This window comes from Mycteria americana, chromosome 6, assembly GCF_035582795.1.
Source record: "Mycteria americana isolate JAX WOST 10 ecotype Jacksonville Zoo and Gardens chromosome 6, USCA_MyAme_1.0, whole genome shotgun sequence".
In the NCBI taxonomy this organism is placed as follows: domain Eukaryota; kingdom Metazoa; phylum Chordata; class Aves; order Ciconiiformes; family Ciconiidae; genus Mycteria; species Mycteria americana.
In genome coordinates, this window is record NC_134370.1 from 52189515 (window position 1) to 52214095 (window position 24581).

General features: G+C 38.3%; 1 protein-coding gene and 1 long non-coding RNA gene across 3 annotated transcripts in view; one reads left to right on the plus strand and one right to left on the minus strand.

Moving 5' to 3' along the window:
* The window catches only part of RORA (RAR related orphan receptor A), a 70209-nt gene extending 46836 nt beyond the window's left edge, over positions 1-23373 (plus strand). Inside the window, exons 3-10 of one of the 2 annotated variants that reach the window (XM_075505811.1) lie at positions 7173-7314; positions 8975-9370; positions 12578-12699; positions 13926-14058; positions 14743-14850; positions 16259-16369; positions 17707-17819; positions 18913-23373. In XM_075505811.1, the coding sequence (XP_075361926.1) occupies positions 7173-7314; positions 8975-9370; positions 12578-12699; positions 13926-14058; positions 14743-14850; positions 16259-16369; positions 17707-17819; positions 18913-19077 (1290 nt within the window). In that variant the 3' untranslated portion in view covers positions 19078-23373. The remainder of the gene's footprint in view (positions 1-7172; positions 7315-8974; positions 9371-12577; positions 12700-13925; positions 14059-14742; positions 14851-16258; positions 16370-17706; positions 17820-18912) is intronic. The other variant, XM_075505812.1, reaches the window with a different exon arrangement.
* The window catches only part of LOC142411628 (uncharacterized), a 42585-nt gene that overhangs the window by 10612 nt on the left and 7392 nt on the right, over positions 1-24581 (minus strand). Inside the window, exons 2-3 of the long non-coding RNA XR_012776228.1 lie at positions 18151-18222; positions 5658-5731 (exon numbers count right to left, since the gene is read on the minus strand). This is a non-coding gene — a long non-coding RNA (uncharacterized LOC142411628). The remainder of the gene's footprint in view (positions 1-5657; positions 5732-18150; positions 18223-24581) is intronic.

Below are 24581 nucleotides of genomic sequence, written 5' to 3' on the forward strand. Positions count from 1 at the left end.
ACTGCTGTTGCTATGGAAAATGCAAGAAATGCACTAAAAATGCATTGATAATAAAGTGGTTATTTTTTTTTCAGCTTTATGTGGTTGAGCAACACTTACCAAACTTCAGCTGTGTGAAGTGGCAGACATTTGCAGTGAGAATTCTGCTTTATGACTATCTTGTGAGAGTATCGAGTTATGTTCAAGGTCTGAGACCTCTTTAATCCTTAAATGGTCTGGGACCAGTATACCTGAGAGACTGCCTCAAGATCCATGACGAACATCATTGTCAACAGACTGAGGTTAGCATAATGCTAACGCTCGTCTATGCAGAAAACAGGCCCTTCTCAACATGGCTTGTTGCAGAACAGGAACAGGCTGCCAAAGGAGAGGAAATTTGCCAGACGTATTATCTTTTGCTTCATCTTCATGCAGGTCTTTGGCCTTGCCTTCTCTGAAGTCCTGTATGTGAGAAAAACCCCCATAAAAAGCAGCAGGACAGCTGCATGCAGAAGGAAGCAACAGAGCGCACAATACTCGCAGTCACATTAGTACGTAGCTGGTAGGCACTTAGCACTGTGGGTAAGAGACAGACATATCTATCGAGCGTTCCTCCATCAGAGTGACTGTACTTTCCCAGGAATAAACGCAAACGTGAGTTGTTAGGAGAAGAGTCCTTTGTGTACCTCCAGCAGTTGGAACAACAGATGCTAGCCTGATAGTGAGAAATGCATGTGCAGTTCCTTACATTTTAGAACAAATGGTCTTCCTTTGAATTCTGTATAAATTGAGTTCTCTGGGAGCTCTGTGCAATCCTCGGTCTGCTTCTGAGAATCCCACCAGAACGGTCAGCTGGGGGGAAAGGGAAGAAGGGAAGGCAAGCAGGCAAGTATTCTCAGCACACTGAAACCCATTTGAACCTTGAAAGCAGAGTGTGCGTGAATAAGACAGTGGCCCAACGAATGAAGTTAGGCATTTTCTCCTTCTCTTGGAGCAGCAGAATAAAGTTTTCTAGCCATACAATTTCAGGCAGAATTTTAAAGCCAATGAATATCAACTTAGTTAACTAAGTTATTTCCCTTTCAGGAGGGAAATAACTCCGAAGCTCGCTCTTCTTTAATGCTAGAGCCCAGATGACTTGCAAGTAGTGACAGATAGGGGAGTGCTAGTAGGCACAAGTCACGGGAAGAGTTTAAATGATCATGGTCTAGACAGCATCTAAAATGCCCTACTGTAGTAGATGGATTTTGTTTATGCTATGCTCTTCCACAGTAATGTCAACAGAGTCTCACCCAACAGAACTATTTTGGCTGGTGAAAAAGTTGGCATTGCTTGGCTTCTGCCAAATAAGCCAGGTGTGTATTGGTATGGTTTTTTTCCCAGCTTTTCTGTGGCTATGATCTCTGCAGGTTTGAGCATGCTTACGTTGCTCTTCATGTTATGCTAAACCTTCTTTTGTAAAAAGTACTTTGCTATGAAGACCTAGTTCCCAGTCCTGTGCTCTGATTCCTGGAGCCGATGTCCTGCACCAACAAACAGTCCCAGAGAAGTCAGTGAGGTTCTGCACAGGTGCTACAAACCCATCCATGTGCATCAGATTGCAGGATCAGGGCCTTAGTCATCAGAAGTGAACAGATGTGCTGCTGCCTTCTCACACCAGGCCTGTCAAGAATGATCTACAGGCAGCAATAGCAGCAGCAGGAAAGCAGGATGTTTTCAGCTCTTACTGTTTTTCGCTCCAGTTTGGTGTGAACTTTAACGTTACTTAATAGTAATGTTAACTTAAGTTAACTTTACTGTGTTACTGTGTAAATGCTAATAACCACCAGAAATAGAATTTATTTAAAATCTAAAGTGAAGTTTTAGTTGGAAAGACCTACTTTGTAATCTTAATCTGTATCATGTATGAAATCACAGACAAGCTCTTGTCAAACTGACTTTTGCTGATCCTGTTGCTCTTCCACAGGTTTGTGACACTTGCATTTCACATCATTGAAAGTATTCTGACCAGTTTTTTGTTGTTATATTGTGTTTCACATAACTAGAATTGAAGATTTGTTTCATTTCCTACCTTGCTATGATGTTACTGGCTGTTTTTATGAAGTTAGTGGCTGTGTTTTGCACAAACATCATTGAGTACTCCCAACCTACCAACCTATTTAGCTGAACTTGAATCTGCCTTTAAAAAATAAAATTTAACATCCCCTCCTCTTCTTCCCCCCTAGTGAAAAAATTAAGTTTTTAGCCAGGCTCTGTTTTATACTTTATCCAGGAGGGCTCCTGTGGCTTATTATAAATATAATACATTTTAAAAGAGAGGGGTTTTTTTCTGTCCAACCATTGCTGATGCCCAGTATACAACATATAATGGGGGAAAAGGGAAGATGAGATTAATCATGTAAGATGTTTACTCAGAAGCGTGGATGAAGAATGACACAAAGACTGTACCACGACTCAGAAATAAAAGTTTATTCGCCTGTGTAAGATTGGAAGTACTACTATTGTAGTAGCACTACTGAAAAAACTAGTATCTGTATGGAGCACTTCCTCCTGTTAGTTGTGGGAACCCGTTAACAACCTTTTGCTCTATATTAGGGACCATGCTGAGAAAGGAGACTGGTTTGTACACATCTATATTCTTTTCTCATAGCTGAAAGTTGAATCCAGTTCAGCATCGTCAGAAAATACCTGAATGCTTCAAAAGGACGTAGCAAAGCATTTAGTTTGAAATGAAGTTTTTGTTAATGAACTATGTCTTTAAATTTGCAGATGCATTTACTTGCTTTTGCTGTCAATAGTGTCAGTTCATGCCCAACTGACTCACAAATGCATTAGTGGGATCCCTCTCTTTACTTGACTGTACACAGTTGGTCTCATAAAACCATCCATGCAGGGCATTTCTGGGCATTTCTTGTATTTTCAAAGGTTTATAGGTACTGGCCTTTGTCTCTTGTGGTTTTTAAGACCTAAGATGGTCTTGTTCATTGTAACTACAAGGAATGTCCGTGTTTGTTACTTCAGAAAACAATACCTGGTGTATTGTCACTTCCCATCTTGCATTACTTTTGTTCATTCATTTCATTCATTCACTTTCTTTACTAGCCAATTTTTCACTACTCGGTTGAACATGAGGTGTCATATCGGCATTGCAAACATTCACGCTCATTCACGCTTCTGAACTTTTTCTTTTTTTAATTTTTTGCCTAGCCAATTTCAAGCAAAACATGTTAGAAAAGAGATGAGCCATGTTAGAGAAAGGGCTAGTCAGAAGCCTTGTGTAACCTGATAAATACAATCTCACTCCTGTCTTTATCACATATGTAAAACTGAACATTTTTTCTCTGTTTTCAGTGGCACTATAACTTTGTTATCAAATACTTTATTAACAAAGTTGATTAAACAATATTGTTGCAGCACTCTTCTCCCTTTACAACTAAAATATGTGCTCATTGTCATAAAAGGGTTAAAAATCCAGTTTGAATGTTCACCTGTCTTTCATATGACACTGTATTTTTCTGATGTTTCTTTGAAGAAAATTTGCGATAGTTTGCTTTAGAAAACAGTAAAAGAATTAACCCCCCCTAACTAATTGTTAATTGCTCAGAATATTGCAAAACTTAATGATACGTGGAAGTCTTTAAGTATTAGCCATAAATCATGGGATTATGAATAAGCCTGTGTTGTCACAGGCTTGCATACAGTCATTCCAAAACGTCTGCCATTAGGATGCAGCAAGGCAGCTGTCAGCTGTTTTCTTGTAATTAAACAGCCAATGAGCAGCTAATTAAGACATATGTGTATACAGAAGTGGAAGTGGATATGTTAATGAACTGTAGGAATCAATTCATTAAATGAAAATTTGTCAAAAGACCAAACATGAGATCAGCATTTCAGCCTGTGCCGCAGTGGAGAGGGAGTCTGTGCTGTGCCATTTGGGACATCAGGGAAGCACAACTGGCTTTTCCCCTGCTAAGGAGCAAGCTTAGACACAAACATCTGTAATACCGAGCCACTGAGCAGTGAAGTTATTGAAACTATTAACAGACTTTGCGAAAACTGCTATTTACATTTCAAAGTTCTTTTTTAACAAGTCGTTACTCAAACTGACTTGCAGATGAAAAGTTCTTGTGCCCTTTTTTCCCAAACTTGATTTCTTGGCAGCATATGAAAAACCATATATTGTGTTGTATATAAATAGGAGTCTGAAATGCAGAGATGAAGCTATGGCTTGTAATCTGCTCTGCTCTTCTTCTGGCACTGTGTTAATACATCTACATAAAAAGGGAGACATGCAAAGCTCAATGACGCCTCATCAAAATCAGCTGGATCTTTATACTGACATCAGAAGGAGGCAGGGCTCCATGCACTCACAGGAGCGCTCTCTACCAGAGACCTTGGTTCAGACCGTGCCATCGGTCAGAGTGGTGTAACATGGTGACGTTTTTTAGGGCAGGAGTAGTTTTGTTGGTGTGTTTGACCAAGAGGGGTCCACTCTGCCTGCGGCCCATTAGGCAATTAGGTGAAATAATGGTTGTGAATATGCATGCAATTAAGAGCATGTGGCCTGGGCTGGTTTGCATAATGCTTGAATGTATACACGTGTACCATGCATGCATCCACCTCCTTCCTGGTGGAAAAATTATAGCTAGCTCTGTGCCTCTGGCAAAAGAGAGGGAATAGAAAGACAGAATATAGCATCTCTCCTTCTCTTCTTCTAATAAAAGGGGGAAAAGACCCAACCTGGGAAGAAACTATATTTACTTACAGAAGGCTCCTGTAATAGGGGCTTCCCCACATGTCTTACAATGATATGCCCAAGGACCTCCAGAAGGTTAGAAAACTCACAAATAAACGACAACAATATGGAAGAACTCTGAGAGTAAAAAACCCTCAGTTTAACTTCATTGTCAATTCAATCCCAAATCTCAGATGTGTCTATTTCTGAGCTCTGGACAAGTTTAGATTCAGTTCTGAGGTTTGAGGCAAGGTTGTTTTTTTTTGCTTTAGCTACTGCTGATGTTTTCAACATGCCCACATAACATTGTAGGGTTTGTTTTTAAAAGCACTCTACTACATCTCTGGTTTTTAAAGTGCAAGTGCTTTTAAAGGCCCCAGTTTCAGGCAGTTTTGCTCTATTGAAAATTTAGCTTCAAGCTGTAACTTAGCTGATATATTGTACACTAAAATTTATTGAGCAGCCGTGTCTCTAGGGAAAAACTGGAAAAGCAAACAGCCCTGTATTTTCTCCATTATAATACTAAAAATAGTCCTCAGCTTGACAAGAATATTCTTAATAAAGATAAATATGCTAAACTGCCATTACAGACTCAGTGTATGTCCCAGCTAAAGGAAAACATACAGATCTTTGAGGTTATTGGGCCAGGTTCATTTTACATATTGATTAAGCTGACTTTCAGGATCTCGCGGGTAGCAGAAGATTTCATACAGTTCATATGTGAGCATGTCACTCAGTGCAACTGTTAAAGTATTTGGAGAAGTGAAATGTTAAGGGACTGATAATGCAGAGATGCAGAACCTGGATCAGTAAGTCACCGGTCAGGTCGATACCTAATCCCCTTTTTCTAGTGAATCGCATCGCACTTGCGCGTGTACTTGCACTGGAGTGACAGGCTCCACTAAGGGTGCTAACAGAACTGGAAATTAAGCCATTTACGTACCTAAGAGTTGGTTCCTCCAGAGGGATCAGTCATGATGTTGGAATGGTTGAAATTTCCATGGTATTTCAGGTTTTCTTTAGGGTGAAATGCACTCGATCAGAGATTAATATGTGCAATACTTTCAGTCTCAGTGACAATCATCTCACTATTGATAAACCTTAAAAACCAGTTGAAAGTTCAATCATATAGAAACAAAGACCGGAATAAATGGGTGAGAAACAATGTACAGGAAAACAGGATTCAAGACAGGCATATTCACTTTCCTCTTTTTTTTTATACTTCATGTTTCCCCATTAAAGCTTTATTAAAAGGGGCATAATCGACGAAGACTGGTGCCCTCCTCATAAGATGGAGCGGGCAGCTTTATCTCAGTGTTCTGCCATGTTTCTGTCTGTAGGAAGTTTGCTAGGAAGTCTCTTACTTGTCATGCAGAAGTCCTCACTGTTGTTTATTTCACCAAGTGACTGGACGGAGTATGCATGTGCCAAGGGATTCCAGAATGTGGCCTTCAAATAAATAAAAAATTGGTAAAAGTCCAACTTTAATTAAAAGGTGCCCAGCCTTTCTGAGGAAGTATTTTCTTTGCAGCAGTGTTAATTAATCCATTATGTGGCAACATAAAACTAAACACTGTGCTCGCTGATCTCAAATGCCTCTTTAGAATGACTACATCTTGGGAGAATCCTTGTGAAGTAGGTATTACACACACACCAGCTTATGTTTGGACAGTCTGTGGCAAAAAGATGAAATGAACTTCAAAGCAAACAGCTGGCATAGTGGTTAATAACATGCACCGTTCTGATGGAGAACTAAGTTGTAACTACTGCGTAACCTTCCAGCGCTAAGTTTCTTTGGAGATGGGTCTACCCACTGCAGTTGACTCAGAAAAGACATAATACATAAAATCTGTTTCAGCTTCCCCCCTCCTTAAATCCTGCGCCAAGTTGACAAAACCTCGGTTGTCAGCATCAAACTAATTAAGAAAAAATATTTTTAAAAATTGTTCTTTGTAGAAGGAACTGCTCAGCATCATGCTCTGTGTTTTTTAACACATACATACGTTGGTGAGGCTCAACATCAGAGCCTGCTATTCTCATCTCCAAAGAGCAGAACAGGATAGCAGCTGTTGAATTAACTAGCTGTTGAATCCTCCCTATTTTGGAGATCTATGCTGACCTAGGAAAGATAGGAAATGAGGGAAATCTAGGTCTATAATTAGTTTTATCTCATTTGGAAAGAATCGGTGTACCATATGTAATATGGGATCTGTAAAATCGGTGAAAAAAATGTGTAATTCCTTTATGTGTCATAACACCTTTTTATGAACTGTTTCCTACTAGTTACTGTTTTTTGTTTGTTTCTAGGAGAGAAAAAAAAGCAAACACCTCTTAACTTCCTTTAGTTGACTATAGTGCACTTGAACTTCATTTTCTATTAGGTATGCTACCTTTCAGAGTCTTTATTTGCTCCACCAGTTAACAGCTTCTTCATTTGTATTTTGCAATTGTATTACAGGGCTTTTTCAGGAGGAGTCAGCAAAGCAATGCTACATACTCCTGTCCTCGTCAGAAGAACTGTTTGATTGACCGAACTAGTAGAAACCGCTGCCAACACTGTCGATTACAGAAATGCCTTGCTGTGGGGATGTCTCGAGATGGTAAGCTCTGCTAACACATAGCTTAATTGCAAAAAGTAAAATAATGTTCAGTATACTGTGTGTTCAACTAAAACACCATAGGATTTAAAAGTTAATTGTGCATTGGGCTGATAGTTGACATCATTGAGTGGGTTTTGTATGTTGCTATATATTCATATAAGTATATATAAATCAGGGCATGTATGAAGTTCTTGGATTTATTTTTTTTCCTACTCATCTATTATAGTTCCCAGTTAAGAGCTTTGCCTCTGGTCACTTTTCGAAGATGCAGGTTTATTCTAATGTTAATACTTTCTCTATGTGTTCATTCCAGTTTAAGTGACATACTGTAGTTGCAAGCAACACTTTGATTGCCATATTGGTACAGATCAGAACTGTTTCACAATATATAGAGAAGTTTACACATGTATGTAATGAATAATGGAAAAATGCAAAGAGAAAATAGTTCAGTGTTTTTTCACAGATAGAATTCTGAAGAAAATGTGTTCCAGTGCTGTTAATATTAAGCTCAAAATTACACCTAGTGTAATGACGAAAACCCACCTCTGTAAAATGGAAGCTTATGCAACTCAATTAGAACTGGATTTGCAGCTGATATTTGCACACCTCCCCCACAGATGTAATGAAGCTGCCATCGCTTCCCCAATTTGAAGATCTGACTCAGTCTTTTCCCCTGCAATAGTGACAGCAACGCTATGTGTTCTACAAATACATATGCATTACTCTACGTACATGAGGCCCGATTAAGGAGATCATTTTCAGATTACATTTACTTCTTGAATTACAATGTCTTAATTTTTTTATTGGGCATGAAACTAAAAACCTGAAACAGTTGATCATGTAATGACTAGTCCCTCCGACATGTTTGCTTTCCTGTAGGAAAGTACAAGGTGGTAGCCATCTTCCTAAACTATGAGGCTTTTACAGCTGATACAGGTCCCAGAAATCACATACCATGTTCTTAGGAATTCCCTGGATGTGCCAAACCAGTTGCTTCTGGCTTACGCTTAATAGTAATACTTCTCAAAGTAGTAATAATTTTGTGGAGAGTTATACACATGCAGGCGTGCACACACGCACACACATATAGTTTTAACAATAATTTACCAGGTAAACATTTTTGCTTGTCACAGTAAGCTGCACTGAAAGCAGGTTCTGTGGTTCTTCCCATGTGCTTCGGTCCTAATATCAATAAAGCTTGCTTTTGATACTCTTTGAGATAGAGCCCACATGTTTATACCTAATTCTAGCTTCACTCGGTAGTACGAATATACAGCTAGTAGGAATTGGACGGTTCATCTCAGGCCAGCATATTCCGTTTTAGCTTCTACTTTTCCAGGTAGGACTTGAATGCTGAAGAGATGCATCTGTCAACTTCGGTGGATATATAAGATAAAATCTTTTCAGTATAGAAGTGGAATGTTAATGAATTAAGCTAAAACAGTGACTTCTGATGGTCCATTTAAGTAGCATGTTAAAACGGTCTTTTAAAGAGTAGATGCTGCAGCTATGTTAGCTGTAACTGACAAAAGTGATTCTTAGCTCTGCCCATCCTGCTGATTTGCCTTTTATCCTGTGTCCTTACGTGTAAAGACCCAAGACAATTAAAATGCGGTAGTGGATTTGTAGAAATGTAATATATTGTGTGTCTGTATTTCAGCTGTAAAGTTTGGTCGAATGTCAAAAAAGCAGAGGGACAGCCTGTATGCGGAGGTGCAGAAACATCGAATGCAGCAGCAGCAGCGAGATCATCAGCAGCAACCAGGAGAGGCAGAACCACTAACACCAACATACAATATCACCACCAATGGGTTAACAGAGCTACATGATGACCTCAGTAATTACATTGATGGGCATACCCCTGAAGGTAGCAAAGCAGACTCTGCAGTTAGCAGCTTCTACTTAGACATACAGCCTTCTCCAGATCAGTCGGGTCTTGATATTAATGGAATCAAACCAGAACCAATATGTGACTACACACCAGCATCGGGCTTCTTCCCTTATTGTTCTTTTACAAATGGGGAGACCTCTCCAACTGTGTCCATGGCAGAATTAGGTAATGAGAGAGAAAAGCTTCCATTGTAATTGTCTTAATAGTACCCTTTGGATTAAAGTGACACATTTAGCCAGGTGATAGCGAGAATGCTGCTTCAGTACAGCTGTGAGCATGTATGGGCATTCTTCTGTGAAGTGCACAATACCCTAATCGGGGTACGTGGCGAACGCCTTACGGAATGGGACTAAAAATCCCAGGAGCTTGTGGCTGATCAGCTCTAGTAGTCTTGCTTTTGTTTTCAGTCCTCGTAATAGAACCCTTTGAATACTGATTAACAAGCTAATTTTTAGTGCTGAGCAAACAGACAGTATTTCTTTATTTGCAGATTATTTTTGAACATTTAATCTTTTTCATTACCTCAATACTCCTATTTTCTAACAAAAAGTGATGAGGCTGATTTTATTCTGCTCTTTATCTGTACCTGGGAAATATGAAACCAAAGCACCAGTCTAATCTGAGGGCAGGTCTCTTTGCCACTGGTTGAAGAGAACCTGGCCCCAGATACTTCAGAAATTTTTTTAATGTAGCAAGTTTTGATAATTTCCCTAAGAGCCTTACAATGGCCACATTAATGAGCACGTTTTACTTCAAACTCTTCTCTGAATGATTACACTGGGGCTGAATTCCACAACTATGACTTCTTAACATCTGAGACTCGAGTTAGAGCGTGCTGTGTGAACTGGTTATACACAAACTGGAACAGGACATTAGAGAAGTGGCTTTAAGAGTCTATTACTTATATAAGCAGTCAGGCGTTTAAAACAGTAATTTTGCTTACTTAAGCAACATTTTCGCTAATTATTCCATTATGAAAACCTAAAAATAGCTTGAAAAATCAGGTATTCCAAGTTAATTTTTTCTCTTTTTGCTAACTTTTTTTAATTAGAGGCAAGTACATGATACGAAATGTTGCTTGTTTTATTTTAGTTTATGTTCTTTTGAGAAATTTTGCAGAGAGGAAGGGACAAGAAGGCTTACTTTTTAATGTCCTTATGTTGCATAATTTAGTTCTCTGCAATATAATTTATTGTGACAGCCAAAATATTGTGTCTGGCTTGAGTTCAAATAGCTTCATTTACAGATAAGTAAAAATGAGAAGAAAAAATTGGGATAAAGGCTATGCTACCAGCTTTGTCGCAATCAAATGGTTGTTAGTAGTCTCGTGGGAGTTATTAAAAGATCTACATTAAACCCACAGAAAAAAAAGGGAGGGCTTTTCCTTCCTAGGCCAGGTGCTGAGTTTGGAACACTGGCCTAAAATAAGTTTGTCATGTTGCTTACCTTTATTTACATAGTGCTTGCATTTAAACCCTACAGAGCATGATTTAGGTGCCCAGCGTTGACATTGCCAAACAATGTTTGAAGAATGTTTGTCTTCCAGACTAAGGTTTCAATTTAGAAAGGTGTGGCTGTTCAATGAAAGTATTTAGGTGTGTGTTGAAATACAGTCCAGAACTGAGGCCCAGGTTTGTGAATAACATGGTAATATTTCACCTTCTGTATCCTGCAAGGGCAGAGGTATAATGCTGTCAGTTGCTGCTAGTGAGAGCAAATGTTTTAAGTACACACTTGTTTAAAAAAAAAAAAAAAAAATTGCTCTGAAATACATGAGAGCTATGATGACAACCAAATTATAAACTACCTTATATTCTACATTATTGGCTGCTCAGGTAGCACGTATAATCTGATTTTACCTCAGCTGTATGCTAAAGGCTTTTCAGGTAGTATCTCACATCAAACTATGAATGCCGTAAGTGTGATACTAAACAGACTGATTGGTCCAGCAGTTCAGTTAGTAAAGAGTTGGGTTTGGTCATTACTAAACAAAGCAAGTTTTACAGAAGATCTAATGCTCCAGTCCCTCAGAATACCCCCATGTTGTTAATGACCACTGTTCTTGTTCATTTTAAGCCTTCCTTTTCAGTGGCCTATCCTGCAAAAGCACCAACTGCAGAATTGGTGAGAGAACTCACCAGGCCTCTCTAACTTGGCACGTGCTAAAACGGGAGAACAGACGCATGTGAAGAGTCAGGGTAGAAAAGAGAAAGACACGGTAGAAGTGGAGTTCAGATGTCTAAATACTATTCGTGCTTTTGAAGGTGTTCCTAAAGGTTTATGGAATCAAGTTTTATTAATAAGTATAAATCTGCCTTACGGGTCTTTTAACCAAGTATAGCAGCAGAAAATAGCTTATTTGGAATTAAAACATTGTATGGAAATTTTAAATCATGTGCAGTTAACTAAGCGGCTACTCTAAAGCTGAGGGAAAGAACCCTTGAGTCTTTAGTGTGTTATATTAATTATCTGGATTCTCTAATAAGCTTATTTTCCTAATATTTTTGAATGATATGAGAGTAGAAAAGAAACGAAACTTTACCCTCACAGGCAGCCTCATGTGATAGTGTCCCGCTTGACAGAACACTAGACAGGTGGTAACTATCTGTATTTCTTTATGAGAAAGCTTCTGTTGTATAAAACGCAAATGAATTTAGCTTTGGAAGATCTACCGCCTGGCTGGCAGTGCCGTTATATTCCCTATACATGATACATAGTATCCGGTATTCAGCAAGGCTTTCCCCACGAAGATTCTTGTACCCTAACTTGAGGGGTCCATCACCTCGCTCGTTCGGATTTTCTCCTATGGCTGTACTTAATAGTGCAATGCTCAGCCCAGCTTTCAAAGCTGACTTTACCTTACTAAAGGCAGCGAGGCCACTTAGGGAATTGGCAATGGTTGGAATGCTCCCGGGTTTCACCGAGTTTGCCTTTATCGTGCAAGCTTTTTGATCCTTCGCATCCCCTGCTGTGTGAGATAGAAGTCTGTCCCCGGTGGAAGTCTGTTTATTCGAAAATAAACTCAAGTTCCCCGAAACCTCTTACAAGGCAGCGGAAGGACTCCGGAGCCGCTTGGCGAGCGGGCTGCCTGTGTGGGCACAGAGCGCCCTCTAAGGCGTGCGCCGGGCCAGCGGTGTTAAGGACCAGGGCTCTGCTCCGTGCCCTCGAGTCTGGTAGCGGCTGGCATTAGACGTGTTTCTTTTCACGAAGCAAAATCCAAGGAGATCTGGAATTAAAGCATTTTTTTCTAACCGCTACCCCTCTCCCCGCCCCCCCCCCCCCCCCGTTGCAACTGGAATATGTTAGCTCTCTCATGTCTGAAGGTACAGCTTTGCATTTTTAATGTGTGTCACTTTCTGGTCTCTCTTTCAGAACATCTTGCACAGAATATTTCCAAGTCACACATGGAAACTTGCCAGTACTTGAGAGAGGAGCTACAGCAGATAACATGGCAGACTTTTCTGCAGGAAGAAATTGAGAACTATCAGAACAAGGTATAAAAGCACGCCAAACTATGGCATGCTTTTTTTAAAGCATGGTATTTCCATAACACGCTGCAAAATGCCCTTTTTCACTGCTTTCTGTTTACTATCAGGAATGTATATTTTTGTGTGTTTTCAAAAAAATAATATGCTAGAATCAAAAGCAGCAAGATGGTTAGGATATGCTTTGCATTTGTGATTAATACAGGTACAGGGAAAGGCAAAGCCATACTCCTAAAGTCTATCTGTCTGTGATTGATAAACAAGGATAAGAAACCAGAGAAGTTTTCCAATCCTAAATGGCATGTTATTCCATTTCTTAATTTGTAATCTCCCGGATCAACACCACCACCAAAAAAAGCTGAAGCTACTGAGTTTTGTAATTTTACATGGCGTGTTTTGTTCTGAGCTTATAAACACAGAACTCTGTCAGATTTCCAGCCTTCAATGCCTGGTTGTAATCCTGCTTCATTCTACAATTGTCACTGAGTGTTTCAGTTTTACCTACAGAACAGCAGCACACTGCTGCCATACCACCAGTGGGGGGGTAAGATTTAATCGATGTTTGTATTTCTAATATGCCTTCCATCCGCCAACTACTACCAAATGGCTACTTTTGGAAAACTGTCTTGGGAAGCACTATTAAAGCACACTTTTTCATTTCCACAAAAAAAAAATTTAACCTTTAAGAATATCATTTTTCCACTCATTAGGTAATTTCATTCTCAATTATTATCAACATATGAAAAAATCACTACTTGCATGCCTTCTTTATGTTGTTAACAAGATAATCTTCATATATGTATATCTTTATATGTATCTTTATGAAGATGAGCTAGTTAGATAATTTACACTCAGTACAAAATACAGAAATTGATAGGAAAAATGTGATTATGCGCTGCTAGTATAAGTTGGCATTTTCTTTTGATGGAGAGAATAACATTCCCACTGAAATCACCAGAATCATTATACTTTGAGATGTTTGGCTTATGAAGTAAAAACACGCCGACCTGGATTTCTTCAGACATCACTGAAGAAGTCTTACACGTTTGCATTGCCACTCATCCACATGAGGCTTTGGCTTTGAGATTAAGTCCCCTTGTCTTATAAGCAGACTGTAGCCACGAGTGCTGGAGAGAATTCACTCCGCTTTTTTTTTCAGCTTAGTTTTACTTTATGAAAATGGGCTTTCCAAACCTGGATTAGTAATTTTTCAATTTTTCTTCTCTCTCAAACAGCAAAGGGAGGTAATGTGGCAGTTATGCGCAGTCAAAATAACAGAAGCTATACAGTATGTAGTGGAATTTGCCAAACGCATTGATGGCTTTATGGAACTGTGTCAAAACGATCAAATTGTGCTTTTAAAAGCAGGTATGTGGGTCAGTTTTAAGGTCTGCTTCTAGTAGTTTTGACTGAGGAAGGTGTTACCTGTATACAGTGATTGTATACACATATATACATATGTTGTACAATGATCATTTAAAATAATACAGGGGAAAAACCTTACAAATTGTGTGTGTCTGTTTGAAGTACTATACCTTCTTAGTTACTCTGGATAGAATGAGTTCAAGTCTACGTATGAAATTTCCATTATGAACAAAGAGAGCAATGAGTGTGTAAAGATGGAAAAGTTGGATTCAAATTTTTTATTTTGGCTTACGTAGCGAATAATGTATTTCAAGGTAAAAATCCAGATTGTTCTATGCACAATGTTGTAGAAGTAATGCAGTTTACAAATACTGGACAAAGTTGTCAAAGCTTCGTGAACATAAATCTAAATGAGCTGCTTTGACTTCAGAGACTTCATTACTTTAATAAAATTGTTAGAGTTTATTAGCATGAACTAAGTTGCTTTAGCCAAAACTTCTAAAGGGGTTTATGGGAATTCTTTTAATTCTACTAGCAAATCAAACTATGCTCTGTTACACCACAGAAACCTACTACCCTACTCGATTGATACTGAATGCAGAGCATAGGAAATTTTTAAATCCTCACTTGCTCTTTGCAACTGAAGTCTCTACTTAAATAGTCAAACATACATTGTTTCTGTTTTAGGGTCTTTAGAGGTTGTGTTCATCAGAATGTGCCGTGCCTTTGACTCCCAGAACAACACAGTCTACTTTGATGGCAAGTACGCTAGCCCAGAGGTTTTCAAGTCCTTAGGTAAGGAAATGTCAAATGTTGTATCTTAAAAAAACAGAATAAAAATAATAAGGTGGGAAAGCAAGGGGATAGCTGCTTTGAAAAATTCAGGCTATAGTATTCAAATAAGAGAGTTCCAAAGCTCAAACTGCTTATTTCATAAGCAGTCATGCTGGCTCTGTTTGAGGCCAAGCTGATTTCAGGAGTTAAAACAGCTTAACTCCATGCAGTAAAGGACTGTTGGTGTTGAAATTCAGCACTTAGATCAGAGTAGAACAGTTTGGACACACTTGTTAAGAACAGAAGCCCAGATTTCATATCTAGTGTTAATATTTTATATATCCTGTTGGAAAAGGCAGCAGATTTTAAGCTAATTTTGGACATACCGACATTACTGCTTTGAAGATGTTAGTAGCGTTTTGTAATACGCAAAGTCCAGTTATTTGCAGGTAAAATACTGTAAATCAATTTTTTTATTAAACCACAGTTTATAATTTTGAAATTTTTTTCTGTATATTTTTGGTAATTTTAAAAGGATGCATTTCACTGGGTATAGATTTGGGATGTAAGCCATTTTGGAAGGCAGTGAACATACAGCAGTGGAGAATGCTGTACAATTACTGAAGTATTCTCTGCCTTTCTAAAACACCTCAAGGTACAAGGTCTGAGTGCAAAAAATTCAGAGAATGCAGTATCAGATGTGGGTTCCCGCGAAACATAACTTTCATCTGTTACCAACTACATCCAGAAATTTAGGCTGGGTTGGGGCTGAGATCTGCAGAGGAGAGCCCTCTTCCATCAGGTTGCAATCCCCTTCAAAGCAGGGCTCCACTTTTGCGAACTGCGTAACAGCATGTGTAACAGCAGCAGTAATCTGACTTACACCTGTGTGAGCAAGAGAATGGATGAAAGGAGACAGAGTTCCTTTTCTGCATGAAAAGCTTTCAGACCTTGGCTTCTCTCTTTGCTCCTGCATGTACCTTGTATGCCTCTCTCCCCTCCCTCTTCTGTGTGCTCAATAGTCTTAAAATCAGCACTTTTCAAGTACGCACTTCAAACCTCCAGTTCACAGTGACATGAGAAAGTTCCATTTAGAACAGAAACAAAGCTAAACCAATTTTGAGCTTGAAAATGGCGTGGGTTTTATCTGTATTTATCCCAAAAGAACCAAATGTGGAAAAGATAGAGTGTGCAAAACCTTCAAAATACTGGCTGCCAGGGTGGGTGCTGGGGACTTGTGGGAATGGGGTAATAAGCTCAAGCATGAGTGAGATCTCACTGCCATCACTCCACAGTCCTTAAGGAGAAGACCATTCACCTATGGAGTATTTTACATCCATTTTTCACCTCCATCAGAATAAATCAACAACTCTGTAGCTCTGAAGTAGTTTTAAACAACGTGGCGTGAGCTGTACCTTCTTTTTGGCAGGTTGTGAAGACTTCATTAGTTTTGTGTTTGAATTTGGAAAAAGTTTATGTTCTATGCACCTGACAGAAGATGAGATAGCTTTGTTTTCTGCGTTTGTTTTAATGTCGGCAGGTAAGAGATAAAGGTTTGCTCTAGGTTTATTTGGTAGAGGTCATTTTTATTTTGAAGTCTTTTTAATGATAATGTTAAGACTATGGGACAGTGTGAAATGTCATCATCTTTTTCAGTGTCTTCTTCTTGACAACATTTTTGTTTTAATAAACACATTAAAACTATGAATTTAGGAATAAATTTGTTAGGTTGGAAATCCTAATCCAAGGTCTTGTTTTCCAAATTTTCACCTCGTTGAGGACTCAGCTTCTTTGCAAAAGCTTAAACGCGTGTGAGTGAGACCACTGGGTCAATCTAGGTGAGACAGGCAGAAGGTAGCCACTGAATTTATACAGTCAGCTTTCAACGTATGTGAGCTTGCATCTGTAGCAGAATTATCTCAAGCACATGACAGAATGCTTCCAGTGTCACCTCAGGTCTGTTAAGCGGGGTTGCCATTTTAATGTGGTACAAAGGTACCGAGCTAGCTTAGGTGTCTGTCCCCATGGTGGAACTGGGTACACTGAGAATTATGGTGCCAGACATACAAGTCACCCCAAGAGTCAGCCTGGGTCTACCATACCCATGACTAAAATAACTTAATAATCTCAAGTAGATATGTACAGTACTCCAGGTTCTGGGAAGGCTTATTGGTTGGGTGAAACAAGATACCGGTGCAGAAAATCAGTTCCTGTCACGGAAATAAATGCTCTGTTTTTAGACTGCAGCATAGTGCACTCAGGAGTGGTGGTGGAAGAGTCTGTTAGCAAAAGTGAGTTTATTGAGACTATCATAAATACATTCTCATGCTGTTTGCCAGATTGGAAGTATGTTAGCCCTGTGTCTTAGTATGTCAGCTACAGAATCCCACAGTTCTGCCACACAGAGGACGTAGCAGCTAATATTACTTTTCTTCTAAGAACTTAGGAGCTTTTTTTTTTTTTCAATAGCTGAATATTTGCTTCTGGTTTTTCTGTATGTCACTGTAGATCTTAGCAAGAAGATCCACTCCAACTACTTGTTCATTATGTGATCTATTCATTTCCCACTAAAAAGTTGCTAGTTTCATTTTGTAAATACCCTGCATTTTACAGACCTTGTTAGCAAATGATTAATAAATCTTACTCAGATATGCTGCATTATTCTAATTAAGGGCTTTATAAAAGCAATTTTAAATGCACGTAATAAATATACTCCAAAACCTATTAATTTTGAAACTCATTTTCTATATAAGAGTATATAAGAAGTGGAAGGAAGGTTGCAAACAAGAAAGATGAATCTGTAACAGACTTAGTACTTCCTGGTGCATTGTGACTGATGAGTGCAGTACTAGAGGTGTTAACTCCATTTACATTTAGATCGCTCATGGCTTCAGGAGAAAGTAAAAATTGAAAAACTCCAACAGAAGATCCAGCTAGCACTTCAGCATGTCCTACAGAAGAACCACCGAGAAGATGGAATTCTAACAAAGGTAAGACTCCTACTGTGCCATGTCACATGACTGTGAAAGTATGCTTTTCATGAATGGTATCCTAATGCAAGGTGCTTAGCTGAAACTATTTACTAAAAACTAGAGGAGGTGAAATGATGTACTAGGGAACAAGGTTGATAATCATCTGAAAAGAAGTATTTTAATGTTGAAGTTCCTGAAAAGCAATGAAGGTTTTTATCCTATTTCTCCTACACAACATTTCTGCCACACAGAATACTATTTCAGTTCTACAACATGCATGCCTTAATCCTCGTGAAATCTCTGCCTGCATGACAATTAAGTTGTTACAACGTGCAATATCCAAACTAACCTTGTTTTTCAGTCTTCCATGAGAAGTTCCCCACACAGCCTTTTTCTCAGCAGTTCTTCCAAATATTGATGCCTAGGGAAGAGAAAAGAGATACTACATACTATTGTGCTAATCTAAAGTATCTTCACTTAATTTTTCAAAAATGGAAAAGTGGTGTGATGTTAAAAAAAATAAATCTGAAGAACTGGGGAAGGATAGGCACTTCCTTACAGAGGTAGTTCCTTTTAGAACTCTACACAGCCAGAAAGCCTATGTTTAGTTTCACACCACAGAATTAATTAGAAGCAGGATGGTCCAGCCCAGGCTTTGCACATTGTCCTCATTTCAAATCCTAGCTCATATAATTCTTTTCCCAGCATATACTTTGGATACCTTTGTTGGAAGAAAGTTTCTTCCATGCACTTTGATAAAAATAATTTACACCGTAAGTTCAGGGATTTACCCTAGTGATATTTTTGAAGTACAGATTTTTCTGGTCTGTTCCTTTTCACCTTATTTGGCATAAATTAAAAAAGCCTAATCTATTGCATTGCCAGTTCCCTCCATAATATTCACAGTGGGTTTAAAAGTAGTCAGGACTGCCTTCTTCCAAGAGAGTGACTAAGTAACAAACATCCATGGCTACGCATCTGAAATGTCATTGTTAAGGTAAACAACAACTGAAGTGAACTCAAAGTGTTTGAGAGCGCTATAATCCTAAGAGCAAGATTGGGAGGCCTGGTTCCATATATGAGCGTATGACTTCTGTTCATTTTTTTACAGTTAATATGCAAAGTGTCTACTTTAAGAGCACTGTGTGGACGACATACAGAAAAGCTTATGGCATTTAAAGCAATATACCCAGACATTGTACGACTTCATTTTCCTCCACTTTACAAGGAGTTGTTCACTTCAGAATTTGAGCCAGCGATGCAAATTGATGGGTAAACGTATCACCTAAGCACTTCTAGAATGTCCGAAGTACAAACATTAAAGCAAAAGAAAGGAAAAGAAAAAAAAAAAAAGAAAAAAAAGAACGAAAACCAAGACACTTTATATGGCCCTGCACAGACCTAGGGAGCCAACACACTGCACATCTCTTGGCGGTCGGGGTCAGGCGAAGGATGGGAAACAATGAAACAAAGTTGAACTTGTTTTTCTCATGCATATGATTTCCATTATGCCTACAAATATGGACCCTTTTTCTGTCTCAACTTCTCAATCCTTGACCTCTGTTTACACAGACTGAGGGTACTAATGTCAGAAGGTTGTTTTTTCTTGTAGTTCACTGCCCAGACTTTTGACAGAACAATCAATTTGTTGATCAGAACAGAGAGTCCACCTAGTAATCAGCGACTGGTGTGCATTGCAGAGATTTCAGCATCAGTTTGCACAACTTGCTCATTGTTTCATGAAGGACGATTTTTTTCACCTACCACTGTTTGCCAGTAGACAGAATGGCATGAAAAGGGTCCATAGCAATAGCAACAATAGCATTATAATATATTACAGGGTAAATGGGCATGAAGACTATATATAGCAAAAGAGATATTGTTTATATATTGTTTTAATTAATATAAAATGTAGTTACTGGTATAGCTTTTCTTGTTGAATTGATAAGGCACTTTCATTTTGCACCTTTTTCTTTAAATTAAATGCTAGCGTGTTCATTGTTGTGTTGCATGTGCACCAGAAATTCAAGTTTAACTGAAAAAGGTTTGGCAGGTACTGGTACATTGGGAGGTATTTATGCTGCTGTTTTCCATGTTACTTTTAAAGAGAGGCTGGTCATATCCTGAAATGGTTACACAGATTTTTTTAAAGAGTTGAAAATAATGACAATTTTCTAAATTAAAATCAGCTTTTCAGCTGTTAATTTCAAAGGTACTTTTATTTACAAATCTTTCAACCCTGGATGTTTAAAATTACATGCCTAAATTCAGATTTAGGTACACAAGTCAAAAGCCTGATTTTCAAAGGTGCTGAGTTTCCATGGTCAAAGTTAAACTAAGCAATTACAGATCATTTACAAATGAGTAACACAGCATCCTTGAAAATCAGGCTATTAAATAAAGTATATTTCTGCCCACTGTAAATCCAGGTTTGAAGGTATTTACTCAAGTCTGTATCTACAGTAAAAGTATGTGTGTATGACATGTATGTGGAAAAGTAATTTTTATACATAATATTACATACTTTTGTACTCCATATCGTAAACAATGCCTTCAGACTCCAAAGTCTAGCCTATCAAAATCCATAGGAGGTTTGTCTTTGACTTCAGTGAGATGAGACACTGACCCATGTTCTTCCAGCATCCAGCAGTTCAATTTCAGGTAGCTGAACAGAGAAGTCCATTGCTCTCCTTATTTAAAAAGATGCACTTTCAAGTTTATCAGATGAGGACAGACTAACAAAGTAAAGGCACACTGTTGCCAGAAAGCATTGTTTTGTACTCTGTATAAAGTCTGGAAATCATTAATATCATAAATCTGCATTCCATAATTCTGAAATTGTGATTCCCATATTGCATAATCAACCAGTAAGCCGAATCTTGCAGTCTTTATTATTATTAATTACCATTCCCTTTAGGAAGAGCGCCGTCTCTGAGCAAATTTGGCAAGTAAACCTAGTTCTGAAGGAAGCAGATTCACAATAAACAACATCACAAAATAAACTGTGGCTGTTTGAGCCAGAGGTGCGTAATTGGTTTGGATGAGATGAGGATGTATAACTGGATGCCTTGTAGGCCTACGCAAATGAAGTTTCTGATGAAGTACATAAGAAAAAGCCAGGAACTTTAAAAAAGAAAAAGGAATGAGACAGAATGTGCTCCACTGCTTTAATTTCCAAGGATAAATCATCTCTTACATATTTCCTAGTTGTTGAGAAGTAACAAGTGAATAGAAGCACACTGAAGCCTATTCTAAAAAGGAGAATTAGGTCAGTGGGTTATTATAAGCAAAATAGAGGTTCATTCTATGATTTGAACATGTTTCCTTTGGGGTCAAATTGAGACATTTAGCTGTGACACCTATTAAAAGTTTTACAGTCTGCCACATCAGGGAAGCTTACAGCTATCACTCATCTGTATGGTTTGAAAGGAGAGGGAGACGAGCATCGTACGTTTCCCCTTCAAGGCAGTATCCCCCCGGAGTATGGGACGGGAACACCTGCCCCTCCGTGAGCACTGGGATGGAGGCATGAGAGGGCTTTTGGAAAAAGTCTATAGAGCCGTCCTTTTACTGCTCCATCCTGCCTGCTCCCAAAGAGGCGGCTCACAGCCCAGCACACGCTCTCTCCAGTCTCACTGAAACACTTTTCCTCGAATCATTGTTTACTTTATTGGAGTAACTGGCATGATATGGTACTTTCATTCTAATGTGTGTTCCTATTTTTAAAGCAACCCTTTTAACTAACAAATGTTTTCTGAATGTGACCAGCCTTAGGTGCTAGTCCTGTAAAGATCAACTAAACTTAATTTCAGTGTCAACTAATGAATAATGAAGTAAGACCTGTACTTCTGTAGAGAGCAAGATACAACTCCTACTTCTGACAATAAGTAGACTACCAGGCAAAATATTTTGGGATTAATTTTCAGTCACGTCCTTTTCTTACCTTTTCCTGATGAATATTAGTACTCTACCAGATATCTAGGTGCCAATGGTTTTGTTTGGTAAATTTTTCTTCAGCATATTTACACCCGTAAGTCATTGACAACAGAGATTTTTGGAGCATTTACTAATAAAATATATAACCATAAAAAGGCTCCAGACAGGGCCTTAGCTGAAAGCCCTTTGCATCTGAAAACAGCTTGTGACCTGATCTGCCAGGCCAGAAAGTGCTGTCATTTTTGTCCATGGGAGCTCCTGTGTACTGGCACCTTGTTAAATCAGGCTGTGCATACATACCCCAAGTAACTCTGCTTTCCTGATCACAGTTAACAGCCACTTGGCAATAGAATATTATTTTTGTTTTGCTCTTCATAGACAGGGGAAAAAAGGGGATACAGCATGGCAGGTGTACTGATAAGACTTCTGTTGCCAAAGAGGCTTTTATGAAAGGGGACATAGAATAATGTCAGAGCGGCTGGTCAGAGCGACGGCCATGTAAGAACCCAGCGCAGCAGAGGAAATGCACTCTGCAGAACCTCTGGGACTATGGCCTTGTATCAGATGATCAACCAAATATTCAGTTTAAAAACATATTTGGGGTCAATGGATATTCACATGAGTATTTTCATAATCTGCCCAGTTCGCTACAAACAAAAACATGAGGATAGCTGAAGATAAAGGAATAATATATTGGTTTTGAATGATCTGTTCCTTAAAGTCTGCAGAGAGATTTTCATTGGGTGTTATGTCTATCCACAGAAATGTTTTCTGGCTTTCTAGGAAAGAGATACTATCCTATACTGTCATTTGAACCACCCTAATATACTTCAACATCTCCAACATTGTTTGACGTTTTAAAAACTATGGGATTAGGTGAAAAGGGAGGCTGGTTTTAAGTTTGGTTGTTCTTTATTAAAGCTTATCTATCTTAGTATGGATACCAAGATATCTGTGTGTGTATGTGCACCTGCGTGTGTGTGAGAGAGTACATTTGTGTGCGCACATGAATATATGCGTGGGTACGTGCGAGTGGCTGCTTCTAGGCTGTTAAGTGTCAATGGAATAAAGAAAATGTATTCAAAATACTTAAGTCAAAAATAGAAGGTGGAAAAAAGATTTATTCTATACAAAGCCTTGTCTGGACCACTTTAGAGAGACTTCTATTTTTTTAACCCTTCTATAAATGTTTGATGGCACTTGAAATATTCCTGCAATAAAATGTGATTTGTGTAAACATTAAAAAAAAAAGATTTTGTAATGTGAAACAATGAAAGAAAGTAATGTAATTTTTCTAAAAAACAAAAAAAACCAAACGAACGAACTTTGTATTATTTTCTTGATGGAATTTGTCTATTTGTCTTTGGAAAACTTTTTATTTCATTGAATGTGCCATAGTAGAGGTGTGTTTTTCTTTTTCTTTCTTTTTTTTTGTTTTTTACATTTTAGATTAAAGGATAGCTGTGTTCCGACATTCCAAAATGCAAGATGACATAGCAGTCATGATTAAAAGGTTTGATTAGTAAGCTTCAATCATTGTTGCTTTTTTTGCACATGTTCTTCATTCCTCTACAGTGCAATATGTACATAGAGCACTTGCGGGTGTAACCTTGATCCCTCAGGGAAAAATACATATTTGTACAGGATTTTTCTTTTTTTTTTCTTTTTTTTTTCTTTTTTTTTTTTTTTTTGCTAAGGAATGTCGACTGAATCACTTGTCTGTTGTTGAGGGGCAGCCAGATAATAATCCTAAACCACTGTCACAAAACATTGTTTAAATTTTGTGCCCTTTTATTATTTAAAAAAGAAAAATAAAAAGTTATTTTCTGACAGTTCTTTGTGCTGATTGGTGAAAAAAGGGTAAATAGATAAGCACCTTATGATTGACTTAACTGTGAATGACAATCCATCTCGTTATCAACAACAGAAGCCCTATCATTTTGGAGCTGGGGTTAAGAGTCAGAAACTAATGTGCTCAGGGATCTTGTAAAACTCTTCAACAGGGTGGCCAGTACTACTGGTGGAACAAATTACTTTTAAAAAAAATATGCTAGTATTTCTTCCCTTCCCCCTCTCCCCCAGGCACAAGAGAACTGGATATTTTTTTTAACTAAATGCTCTATGCGTGCCTCATTCTCTTACGCATTTTTGCAGTATAGCTGCTCTTTGATCTTTATTTTGTTCAAAACAAAAGTACTCCAAACAGCGCAAAGGTTTTGCAATTATATTTTAGAAAATAAATTAATGCTGACCCATTAAATAAATGATTGAAATTAATTTCAATACCCTCTCGACATTTTTATAATAGTAGGACTATTTTTCCAGCTGAATGTCAGTGTTTTGCAATAGAAAATGGGTTTCTAGTATTTAAATTATTGTCAAAAAACCCAAATCAGTTTATGATAGTACAGTAAGAATGAAAAGGAAATGATTAGGTTTCGGCAATGAAGTCACATAGAAAGGAACACAGATCTGCAGGAATAAAAGAACAACAATTCAGACATTGTTTGTCATTGTTGCATATGCTTCATGGTAAAGCAAAAAACCTGACTGGAAAGAAACACTGAAGCTGAAAACATTTTCCTATCTAGTACATCAAAGATAGCAATTCCAAGTGATTACAATGGCACCAAAAACCAGCAGTGTCTAGGAAGTCTCCAAGTGCCAAATTGTAGGATTCTGGAAGCCTGTCCCAATTAGCCCTGTTTTATGGCTTCGCATTCTTTTGAAAATGCAAGTAGAAAGGTAAATAAGCAACTACAAACAAAATGAGCAAGATTTCAAGACTTTGGTTAGACTGGGAAGGGACTGAATTTCTCCATCAAACATGTCTGTCTTCTTGCA